Below are 12,380 nucleotides of genomic sequence, written 5' to 3'. Positions count from 1 at the left end.
TGGCTTAGTGATTTTGGGATTCTGAGATTTATTTTTCTTTCTCCTTGGGCTGTCATGGCTCCTGAGCCTCTTTCAGCCATCTCCTTAAACTTAGCCTCCTCTGCAGAGTGTAGAGAAAATGGTGCCCAGTGGGAACTTGGGGTCCAAGTGCAGGAAACATGATTGAGGCAGTAGTGTCCCGGGCGGGCGCCTCTTCCAGAACGTGCCCACCTTACCTGGCCATCGGCAACACGCAACTTCCCGGTGTCTTGGTCCTCTGCTTTAGGTCTAAACGATCCTTGTTTCACAAAGCTGTCCGAGAAGAGGTGAGGCAAGAGTGAGGAACAACTGTAGAAGCTCAGGGAGACAGCTGACTCCTGTGTTTAGTGTCTTGTCCTGGGGTTACCACTTTGATCATCTGTTACCTCTGGAAGAACTGAATTTTCCCTGGTTGCTTTCCAAGTCCCTGGCCCAGAAATGACTGTAGAGCAAAGAGCTGACGTTGACAGGAACCTTCCTGACTCCTCCCTGCATCTTCTCTTATTTCAAAGGGCAACAAGGGTGGTCCTGGCCAGCCGGGCTTTCAGGGAGAGCAGGGGACCAGAGGTGCACAGGTGAGTGCTTCCTTGTGTGACTGCGTGTCCTTTGATATTTTCACAAATACCCTGGTAAGTTCTTTGTAAAAATGATTAGGTGGCATTTATATCACGGAAAGTTAACCATTTTAAAGTGAACAATCCAGTGGCATTTAGTACTTCCACGATGCTGTGCAAACAACGCCTCTGTCTAGGTTCAAAACATAGCCTTGAAGGAGACCTGTACCTAATAGCAGTCGCCCCCCATTGCCCTCCACCCCGAGTCCCTGGCAAACACTAATCTCTCTCTCTTTATGGATTTGCCTGCTCTGGACATTTTGTATAAATGGAATCATTTACTAGGCAGCTTTGTGTGTGCGGCTTGACGGAGCATCATGTTCTCAATCAAGAACAAGGAGGCTCATGTTCCACATTGAGCTTCATCCACATTGCAGCACGTAGAAGCACTTCATTCCTTTTCATGGCGGAAGGATACTTCGTTGTGTGGCTGCAGCACACTTTGTTTATCCACTCATTGGTTGATGGACATTTAGGTTGTTTCTGCCTTCTGGCAATTGTGAATGATGCTTCTGTGAAGAGTCTCCTACACGTTTTTTTTTTTTGAATGCTTGTTGCTTGTATACATTTAAGCTCACTTGTCTATTCACATTCTGGATTGAGGCAGCTGCTACTGCAGCTGAGATGGAGAATTGTGGGTTTGGGTGGCCTTTTCTGGCTGGCAGAAGTGAGGCTCCGGGTCCTGTGGGATGGGCAGATGCCATGCAGAGGCTTCTCACGGAAAGTCACTTCATTAGCACTCACGTTGGCCTTTTCCTTCCTCAGGGCCCAGCTGGTCCTGCTGGTCCTCCAGGGCTGATAGGAGAACAAGGCATTTCTGGACCTCGGGTAAGCCTGTCCCAATACCAGGCCCCTCTCTAGCTGAACAGAGGGCACGTTGCCAGGCAGGCTGAGCGTGTCTCGGATGATGCTATTGTAGACAGACCTCCCTTTAGCTCTCCTCTTTGGCAACACAAACCCCAGATTTAACCTCAGGCCTTGCAGTGACTGGATACTTCACCCCAAGAAAGTAAGAGTTTCCTTATTTGGTGCTCCAGGGGCCTCTAAGTCTCAGTTCTGCTCCCTCCAAGCGTAGGCCGCTGGATGGAAATCAGGGGATGTGCATGAGATGGAATCATGGAAAATCTAAATCCCCCAACATGGTTAGACTATGCAAGGCATTTCACCTTTGGTCCCTGGCGATAGCCCCTTGTGCTTATGTATTTTGTATAGTGAATGCCTCAAGTTCACCCTTGAGTTCAGCACAGAAGATGGTCCTTAAACTTACTGTGACTGCGGATGTTATCATGCATTGTAGCTATCAGCAATGATGAGCAGAGACACATTGTCATTGCTGGGCTAGGATCAGGTGTCATGGAACTACATATTCGAGTTTCTCTCATGTCTGAGATGATATTGAGGGAGGTATCCTATCATTTGTTACCAAAAAATGACTAATAAACTGATAACAAGCTCAATATGTTGCTACATAAACGCACAAAAATATTTTATGGTGGAAGAGGGCAGGAACTTGCTTAGAAAGTCCTTCTCTAGCTTGAAAGCTGATAAATACATATTTTTAGAGGTTTTTAAAAAAACATTTACTTGTAGTTCATTAACAATTTAAGATGGTATAGATGCAAAGCTATTCAAATAGTTGTCCAATAGCTCCAGAAACATGTATCGATTTGCACTTTTTCACCACCTATTTTAAGTTATTTCTGGGCTAGGTAGACTGTACCACATTTTAAGAGTCAATTTCTTCGATCAGTTTATTCATTCACCTAACAGGCTTTAACAAACCTGTGTGCACCAGGTGCTCATTGTGAGTGTGAAAAGGGAGGCAGGATAAAGTCACATAAAATTTGGGAGCTTGCTGTCCAGTCAGCAACCTAGGATATGTATATTAATAACTGCAACATGCGTTAATTTGTGAAAACTGGCACTGAGAGGTAATACTCATGCTTTAAATTTGTGCACGCCATTTCTGTGCATGTTTATCTTTGAGTCTGTACCCCTGTGCTCAGAGCTGAGTACTTGGGATTTGCAGACGGGACAGGTCCCATGCCCCTGGCAGGCTCTGACCTCCATGCAGGGGACAGTCAGGTTTCAGAGACAACTTTGCTTGGATGGTTGACCACTTGACTGACACATTCCTCCCCTCCTGCTCCAGGGAAGCGGAGGTGCCGCAGGTGCTCCTGGAGAACGAGGCAGAACCGGTCCCCTGGGAAGAAAGGTTTGTCTTGAGAAAGGTAGAGCTTTCCTGAGGACAGGGACCAGCCAGGCACACATGCCCCCCTCCCTCTTTTGTCAGTCTGTCTGTCCCTCCTCTTCAATACTACTGGTTCCCACTCCAGCCTCCCCTGTTGATTGCGGCTTGGCCAGTAGGATTATTGTCCCCCAACAATTCCCACCATAATCCCCACTACCATCCCTGCCACCAACCATCCCTGCTCAGAGGGCTGGCTTGCACCTGGCCACAGCCCTCCATCAGTGGCCAGCTTTTCTGCTCCTCTCTTGCTTGGCTTGTGCCGATAGTGCAGCACCCTCTGAGCCATCAGAGCAGCCGGGCAGTGCTTGGCACAGTTTCAGTATAATATAGAATAAGCAGTCTTTAAACATAGGCAGTGCACGCACAGCGGCTCAGCTAGTCACATTTAGATCATCCAAGAACCCCGACCCTGACTGTTCTGGGTAACAGCAAGTCTGCTGTATGAAGGTTACCTGAGAACCTCCTTTCTATCAGCTTTGAGATAAATTACGATTTGTCATGACCAGTCTGAAAGACTGCATGTTTTCTGTAAAAGAAATGAGTTCCTGTGAATCCACGATGGTCTCTGCCTGGAGGGTGTTGCCGGGTTTCATGCTGGGCTCAATGTCCGCCGCCTTCTGTGCCTTCTTCTCCCAGCTGTTACTCTCTCTTCTCATCAGCCTGTCCCCCATGCCATGCTGGTGAAAAGGACAAACACAAACCCTCCTGGATTATTTTCCAGGAGTTGGCACATGAATGTGGCAATTTAGAAAATCGTTTCACTGAAATCTCGAAGGTAAAGTCAGCATGTTGCAGCACCCTTACCTAGAGTAAAAGCAGGGCTTGGCATCACAGTGTAAGCCAGCCTTAGGCCACAGGGTCTCAGCCGTGTTTCTCATGTCTAGGGTGAGCCCGGAGAGCCAGGACCAAAAGGAGGAATCGGAAACCGGGGCCCTCGTGGGGAGACGGTAAGGTCACGCACGCTCGGGGCCACGTTGTCGCTGACTCTTTGCTCGAAGGTGCAGGAAGCCGGGAGAAAGTTCCAAATAAAGATTAGCCTTGCTTCTTGTGTTATTGGGGATATGGCTGGAAACAGTGAAACTTGCTGCTTATCCATGGCAAATTAACAAGTTTTATTTTACTGGCAGGGTTAGAGAGGTGGTGTGGGCAGTGGGTAGAGACGTATTTTTCCCCTGTGTTTTTCCTGATACAAGGGAATGTAGAGGCTAATGAAGCTTAAACCACCTTCATCTGAGGTCCCGCAAATGCTTTGCAAGCATAACTAGATGAAGCTTTTCTGCAAAGAAGTAAATGTCATTTGGGTTAAAATGGAATTGGATTTGATTAGGTCTCAATCCAGATGGAAACAATTTCTTTTGAAAGAGACATCTTAGGAATAGAAATTATTACCCCAGTAACTCATTTTTCAAATGCTATTTAAAAACACCCCAACAATTCACCAACAATAATTTTGTAATGTACATTTCTACGTTACAAAAGAATACAGAAATCTATGGTCCATTGTGACTTTTTGCAAAAGGAATCATGACACCTAAACACCATATAAAAGGACCAGGTTGATCTGACTGCTTTAATCCCAAGCTTTAAAATATTTTTCTTTCTTGCATTTTTTTCTTTTCAACTAACTGAAGTTTAAAAACAAATCTGTTTGTATTACTTTTAATCTCAGAAGCACAGGGAAAAAAATCAGACTTTAAAATCTATTCAAACCATTGAAGGAAATCTCTTCCTGATTCTGTTTCTATTAATTTGGGTCAACAGACCTCTAGTTGTTGATATCTGTTGAAAACTATAATTTAACTAAGTGGCAAGTTCCTACATATGTTAGAGATAGTAATGGACAACTCACAGAAGTTCTTCTGATTCTTTTGAAATAATTAATGAAGTCCAGTTCTGAATGCTCCACATGAGAGAGCAACAGGAACAGATCTGAGCATGCTGGGGGTAGGTGTTGGAAAGGAGGGGGTCTAGGAGTGATGACTTGGAAGGAAGGGAAGGGATATGGGGAGGGGGAATATGACCTGGGCCTGAGAGATGGAGTTCAGTGTTCTTGTTTTGAAATAGAATCAAAGCTCATGGATGCATAGAATCAAAGTCACCATCAAGATTCCTGTCAATTCTAAGATTCTCGGGGTTGATGAGTCTTTGATTCTACATCCAAACAGAATCTTTACCCAAAGCTCCCAGCAGTTCTTTCTATGTTAGTCTGCCAGCGCCATTTTGCTACGGGAGTCCTTTGAGCCCATCGCCTACAGAAATGGTCTTGTTCACCCTTGGAGGATAGGACAGGAGCAGAAAGTGTGCCTACTCCTGTACCTTAGTCTGGAAACATTTCAGGAGCTCAAGATCCACGTCTCAGGGCGGCAGTAGGGCAGAGATGGTGGTTATGGCTCGCCACGCATGGCGACCTGTAGTCATGTCTCTTTCTCACTCTTAGGGAGATGACGGGAGAGATGGAGTTGGCAGTGAAGGACGCAGAGGCAAAAAAGTACGTATCTGCTGAGGATTCTCCAAGAGTCCTTGCTGCCAGGAGGCTCCAAGGACAACTTCTGATACGTTGTGTTTTAAAAGAATTATTTCTTTAAAAGTTGTCTTTGTATTTGAGTGAGTGTTTTCTTTTGATGACTCTGCAGACATTTCTTTCTTTCAAGGTCAATTTATTTTAGATGAATTTAAATTAGAACCGAGTATTCAATAATGTATTTATCTTTTATAGGGAGAAAGAGGATTCCCTGGCTACCCAGGACCAAAGGTAAATAATCCCCGGTTGCTTTAAATCTGCATCACGATTCAGCTCTGGTATGTCCACAGACCGAGAGTCAGAATATCTTGGCATTAGGCATGGGTCAGCCACTCAGTTAACTGGGCTACCCTGAGAAAGACCCTTCCTCCCCTAAAACACTCTCTCGTCTGTCAAGTGGAGGTCACAATACATACTTGTCCTGGTGCTTATGAGATTTAAATAATATATACCGCAATCCAAGTACTCTGTAAGCTGTGAAATGCTATAACCTATATGATGGTATCATTACTGATTAAATAAATGAAGACTATCTGCAAATACCACCAATTTACTAGTAACCCACTGGAAAAGTGAGTCAAACCACTTGGTTTGATTCAGCCACTTGGTTGCCCTGGAAAAGTGTGGCCCACACGTCCCCTGGATGTCTGGCCCCACGGACCCTCAGTGAGATCTTCTGTTCCAGAGCTTACTGTGCCACTTCTCGGCTTTATTCCCAGGGTAACCCCGGCGAGCCTGGGCTAAATGGAACACCAGGACCCAAAGGCATCAGAGGCCGAAGGGTAAGTTTGCCTGGGCCTTGGCTGCAGGTGAGGAATGAGAATGAATGTTTCAACTTGATTAACTGCTGAGGCTTTGACAATTATCCTTCACTTGCACCCTGGCCAGGGATAGCACAGAGTGGAAGGAAGGGACTCCTGAGCCCCAGACCAATGTCCTCAGGGCTGTGGTCCATGGCTGTCCTCCTGCAGGTGTATTCCTCTTCCTCCAATTCACCTCCAGGGTCGCCAGCCCAGCTCCCTCCAGGCACAGCACCCACCTACAGTCTCAAGTCTCATTGTGGGTGACTGGGAAGTCTGTGCAGTCACTTTGGGCCATGCCCACCCAGACGGTCGGGCAACGGGAGTGAATGAGGCATGGAAACTGCTTCCGAAGCCTCTGGGCTCGGAAGCGAGCCAGGCCAAGGCCATGGGCTTTTCAGCCTATTGGTGCTGAGATTCCTCTTCCTTAAGCTACTTTTGGCCCTGATAGCTCTTTTCTTTTTATTCTTTGTGTGTGTGTGTGTGTGTGTGTGTGTGTGTGTGTGTGTGTGTGTGTGTGTCAAGGTCTCCCTCTGTTGCCAAGGTCTTGCTCTGTCATCTGGGCTGGAGTGCAGTGGCGCCATCTTGGCTCACTGCAACCTCCATCTCCTGGGATCAAGCAGTCCTCCCACCTCAGCCTCCCAAAGTGCTGAGATTACATGCGTGAGACACCACACCTGGACAGATTACTCTTTTCAATGGATGTTTACTCACTCTCCTAAAATGGCAGAGTCTTCAATTAGCAAATTGTGGCCTAGATCTGGGTAAATATTACTAACAGTTATTTTCAGCCTGAAATGTAGTTTGAAAAGAAACATAATTATCCTATCAATTTGATCAGTGAAGACAGTCAAACCAGATCATTTAATACCCCAAAGAGCTTTAAAACATTGGATGATTATCTACACTGAACACATTAGCTAATTCATTGTCTGTTACCTATTCTCCTGGGAGTCCTTCGTAATCATATTAATGGTTCTTGGGAAAGCATCTGTCTTACCTTAGCCTGGCGGAGAACATAATCCCTCCATAGTTGGTGGGGGACTCCCATTGGCTTTGTTGAGGTTGCTTGTCCCTAAACTTGAATTTAAGAGACATTCTAGTCCCTTAAAGTGAGAGATTTCTCGTGGTGATGGAGTCCCTTGGGTTAGATCACTTTTATCATCCCTTCCAACTATAGGAGCCTTAAACTCTCCACTTTCTGACACAATTGAACATGTTTGTTCTGCTCCCTCTAGGGAAATTCAGGACCTCCAGGGATAGTTGGACAGAAGGGAGACCCTGGCTACCCAGGACCAGCTGTAAGTATTTATCCAGTTCTGACCCAGCCACCTGGGGCTGGGTGCTTTACACATGGTCCCTGAAAACTTCCCACCACTGCTTTGTTCACAAGAAAGTGTGCTCTGTGTGTATTTGCTTAGTTGCCAGACCAACTCTCTGAAATCATGATGCAGCAAAGAGATTTTGAATTTTAGAGTAACAAGAAACTTAAAAAAAATAGGTTTCATGGGATCCTGTCATCTAGGGAGTGTTGTAATTTATCGTTTCCTGGCATAGGTGCATTTGAGGTTTGTATAGAGGAGAAACCAAAGAGGAGAAATCTGAATGCCTTTGGCTCGCATCTTGCAGAAGCAGTGCAATTATGCCAGGTCTTGGTTTGGCAATGCTTCCTTTGGTCTATGAAATCCCCAGGGGAGCTCCTGATTTGCGGTTAAAGCCCACTAGTCATGCCGCCACCAGGAGCCAGGAGGGCATCCTCCCACAGCCCTTCCAAATCTCTTTATTGCTAATACCTTTGTTTTCTTATTTGAATTTCTCCCTATATTGTCCCTCAATATTGAAATTGATGAGTTTCAAAAAATAATGGAAAAGATAATTCAGGAGTTGGAAAATCATTCCTTCTTCAGGGCTTAGTTTAGATGAATTAGGGAAAAGAAGGCTGGTCAGGTGGGTCTGATTGCTGTCTTTAAGTAGATGAAGTGTTGTGGGGAGCACATTAGGCCAGTTCCTGCAGAAGACCAAGCAGGCAGAAATGGCCCCCGGAAAGACAACTAATGGCCCATGAGATGCCTGCTGGACTGTCAGGATGGTGAGGTTTAGGGATAGGACGCTGAGGGAAGCCTTGAGTCAGTCCCTAGAGCTCCTTGGGGTGGAATTCAGCTGGGATGCATTAGACACGGAGGGAACCAGGACAGCTCAATGATCTCTCACTGCCCCTTCGGCAGGGGTGTATCAAGCAAGCGTGTGAGAGGGAGCTCTTTTCTCAAGAGAAGGAGAATCTAGACCCAAGCTCACTAGTGGGCTTTACATGGATTGGTGGTAAGCTTCCTGGTTTCAGGACCTGAGGCTATTTCAAAAGCCAAATGACCTCCCAGGGAAACACATTTGCTCTGAGAATCTTTTCTCTTTTGTTTTGCAAGAGAAAAAATCAGGTTTATAGGGAGCGGCTATAAACAATCAAGGTTATCCAGGGGCCCCTTTGTTTTGCTCTGTGTATTTCTTGAGGGCGGGGGCAAAGGCTGTTTTTTCAAATTCCCCATCTACTGTGCCTCTCAGCCTTTCCTTCCTTGGTTTTACAGGGACCCAAGGGCAACAGAGGTGACTCCATCGATGTAAGTTGCATGTATCCAGAATGACTCATTACCTCATGAGCCTTTGATTTGCTCTCCTTACATATTCTTTCATTTTCTTTTAAAGCAATGTGCCCTCATCCAAAGCATCAAAGATAAATGTCGTAAGTACACAATTTTCTGTTGTCTGACAATGCATATTTTTACATTTGAAATTCTCACATGGTAGAGCAGTCTCTCACCCTTTCTTCTCTTTGTTTCTTTTCTAGCTTGCTGCTATGGTAAGTTGATTTTGGTGACTTTTTCGTAAGGAAAGGAAGCCTCCCTTTTGTAGTAAGTACGGTTTGTCTTTAACCCTCCACCCTTCACTGTCCACAGGGCCCCTGGAGTGCCCCGTCTTCCCGACAGAACTAGCCTTTGCTTTAGACACCTCTGAGGGGGTCAACCAAGACACGTTCAGCCGGATGCGAGATGTGGTCTTGAGTATTGTGAATGACCTGACCATTGCTGAGAGCAACTGCCCACGGGGGGCCCGGGTGGCCGTAGTCACCTACAACAACGAGGTGACCACAGAGATCCGGTTTGCTGACTCCAAGAGGAAGTCGGTCCTCCTGGACAAGATTAAGAACCTTCAGGTGGCTCTGACATCCAAACAGCAGAGTCTGGAGACCGCCATGTCATTTGTGGCCAGAAACACATTTAAGCGTGTGCGGAACGGATTCCTAATGAGGAAAGTAGCCGTTTTCTTCAGCAACAGGCCCACAACAGCATCCCCACAGCTCAGAGAGGCTGTGCTCAAGCTCTCAGATGCGGGGATCACCCCCTTGTTCCTTACGAGCCAGGAAGACCGGCAGCTCGTCAACGCTTTGCAGGTCTGTGCTCTGTTGGTGCTATTGCCATCTCCCTTTCTTCTGGGGCTCTGAGGAGGTTCTCAGACACGCCCATGATCCTCGGTGGCTTCACGTCGCATAGCTCCTACAAGGTCCCCAATGAGGCCATCTGCCTGAGAACTTCTCTTGTGAGGTCTCCAGGACAGCCTCGTGGCCCCAGCACTCCAGGGATGACTACATGGCTGTAGCACTGCCCCCAGGTTCCTCCTCACAGGTTGACAGCTCTTGCTGGTTAGTGATGCTAGTGTTAGTGACACCCTCTATCTACTAACAAGGTGGTGTGGCTTGTTTGCTTTATTCAACATGTGAGGAGGACCTGGACGTTTGGATCAGTTCTGTCTCCTCCCAAGATAGCCCCATGTGCACGCTGTGAGCTGTGTCTTACTGTGTGTGTACTGGGCATTTGTTTCCCATAACTGGCTGGTGAGGTTTGTGTCATCCGTCTCACCTCATGGAGAAGGATGATCCTGCTGTTAGTGAGGTGCTCGTGAGAGGCTAGGACCCTAGTCCATTAGACTCTGAAACCCATGTGCTGATAATACCCATTCCACTCTGTCCCAATCAGCTCTGAAGGTGAATATCCAGGGTGGCCCTGGAGGCCTGCAGTCTTTTAGTAAGGTCCCCAAAATTATGCCAACTCAGCAACCCCGATCTACACCACTGTGCAAAGCTTTCTTCAGCCAAGCCCCAAGGGCAGCCCACAGAGAGGCCAAGCGTCCCTTGTAATTCTACTAAATAACTGGTTTAATTGTGTGTGTGTGTGTTTTTGTTTTTGTTTTTGTTTTTTTGAGAGGGAGTCTTGCTTTGTCACCCAGGCTGGAGTGCAGTGGCGTGATCTTGGCTCACTTCAACCTTCCAGGTTCAGGTGATTCTCCTACCTCAGCCTCCTGAGTAGCTGAGATTACAGGCACTCATCACCATGCCTGGCTAATTTTTGTATTTTTCTTTTTTTTGTTTAGTACAGACGAGGTTTCCCCATGTTGGTCAGGTTGGTCTCAAACTCCTGACCTTGTGATCTGCCTGCCTTGGCCTCCCAAACTGCTGGGATTACAGGCATGAGCCACCGTGCCTGGCTGACTGGTTTAATTGTTATATCAATTAATATTTATTCAGTGCAGTTCTGGTGATACTGTTCAAGACAGATGGGTGATGGATAGGAAGGAGTCCAGCCAGGAGTCAGGAGGCCTTGGCCTGGTTCCACACTCCCCCCACCCATTTAAAGTAATGCGCACACCACGTAGCTTCCCTGCGTCTCAGATTTGTCACCTGTAAGTTGAGGCTGGGGCAAGATGATTGTTGATGTCTTTCCTTCCACATTGGATGTTCATTGGGAATCCAGTGTTGAAGTTGGGCTACTGGCCATGTGCTCTTGTTGGGGGTTCCTTCACATAAATCTGTCCTTGTGTGGGCTGAAGGACTCAGAGTCACATGAGTTTCTTAGCATGGTTTCAACAAGACCAAAAAATTATTCGTTCATTCGTTCATAACGATTCACTCATTCATTCAGACTAGTTATTTGTTAAATGAATAATTACTAATCGTGTGCCAGGTGCTGCGATGGACAGGACTCTTTGCATCCACTGGGAGTGATTTTGTTACTTGCTTTAACCACACCTGAGAGGGTGGGGAAGGGGTGGAGCTCCCACATTGGTGCTAAAAATAACAATAAGATTAAGTTCCTACTATTTGCCAGGGGATACACCAGGTACTAACATTTATTATCTAATTTAACCCTCCAAATGACACCATTAGGAAGGTATTACCCCCCATTTTACATCTGAAAAAAGCTGAACCCCATTTGAAGGGGATATGAACTCCAGCTCACCCTATTAGCATAAAACCTATGTCTTTCTATTATACTCAGAGTCTAGCCCCACCCCCAAATGAGAAGATATTCCCAATACTGCCCTGTTGGGAAGTTAATCTGTCTTATTGATGTGGCTTTGATTTACTCCTCTGCCATATTTTCAGATATTACTGATCATGTACGCCCCTACTAAAATTGTTCTTTTGTTTAAACCAGATCAATAACACAGCAGTGGGGCATGCGCTCGTCCTGCCTGCTGGGAGAGACCTCACAGACTTCCTGGAGAATGTCCGCACGTGTCATGTTTGCTTGGGTAAGCTGTTTATCTAACAGGAAGATCTGCTCAGCTGCAATTGCAAAGCATAATATCCATAGGAGAGTGAGAGAATAATGATGATCTGTAAAAAGAGCTTGAGTTCAGTTGATTCACAAAGCCTCGTATTTACCAGTGTAAATACTACTGCAGCAGTTTCTGTATTAAAAATGGACCTCCCAAGACAGAGCTTCTCTTTGATGGGGGATAATTCATTTTATAGTTAACAAAGGAGGAGGTGGGTTCTGCTTAAGTTTTGACATTAGAATCTAGAATGAAAATATTTGGCACTAGCGACATTCTAGAACATATTTCTTCAAAGAGTGGCAAAGTAAGATAATGTTTCTTTTCTTTTAAAAATGCCAGCATGTGGCATACTACAAAGATTTTGTTACTGATTTGTTTCATCTACTAAGTATTAGGTGGTGGAAACTGAAATCTGGCCGTAATCAAATCAAGGCAGCAAGATATAAATTGGTTTTGGTTTTGGTCCTTTTTGCTTCTTTTTTTTTTTTTTTTTTTTTGTGAGACGGAGTTGCGCTCTGTCGCCTGGGCTGGAGTGAGGTGGTCACCCTAAGAAGTGGTTCTCCACTCTT

At 46.0% G+C, this 12,380-nt stretch overlaps 1 protein-coding gene across 3 annotated transcripts in view; it reads left to right on the top strand.

The window, feature by feature from the left end:
* Positions 1-12,380, top strand: part of COL6A3 (collagen, type VI, alpha 3) — a 99,102-nt gene that overhangs the window by 68,692 nt on the left and 18,030 nt on the right. For all 3 annotated transcript variants that reach the window (XM_011980294.1, XM_011980293.1, XM_011980292.1), the window contains 13 exons: positions 531-593; positions 1,398-1,460; positions 2,785-2,847; positions 3,768-3,830; positions 5,321-5,371; positions 5,600-5,635; positions 6,124-6,186; positions 7,443-7,505; positions 8,784-8,816; positions 8,902-8,938; positions 9,044-9,055; positions 9,153-9,646; positions 11,688-11,784. In XM_011980294.1, the coding sequence (XP_011835684.1) occupies positions 531-593; positions 1,398-1,460; positions 2,785-2,847; positions 3,768-3,830; positions 5,321-5,371; positions 5,600-5,635; positions 6,124-6,186; positions 7,443-7,505; positions 8,784-8,816; positions 8,902-8,938; positions 9,044-9,055; positions 9,153-9,646; positions 11,688-11,784 (1,138 nt within the window). The remainder of the gene's footprint in view (positions 1-530; positions 594-1,397; positions 1,461-2,784; positions 2,848-3,767; positions 3,831-5,320; positions 5,372-5,599; positions 5,636-6,123; positions 6,187-7,442; positions 7,506-8,783; positions 8,817-8,901; positions 8,939-9,043; positions 9,056-9,152; positions 9,647-11,687; positions 11,785-12,380) is intronic.

This window comes from Mandrillus leucophaeus, unplaced genomic scaffold (assembly GCF_000951045.1).
Source record: "Mandrillus leucophaeus isolate KB7577 unplaced genomic scaffold, Mleu.le_1.0 Scaffold21, whole genome shotgun sequence".
Taxonomy (NCBI): Eukaryota; Metazoa; Chordata; class Mammalia; order Primates; family Cercopithecidae; genus Mandrillus; species Mandrillus leucophaeus.
This window is presented reverse-complemented; position numbering and strand designations above follow the sequence as displayed.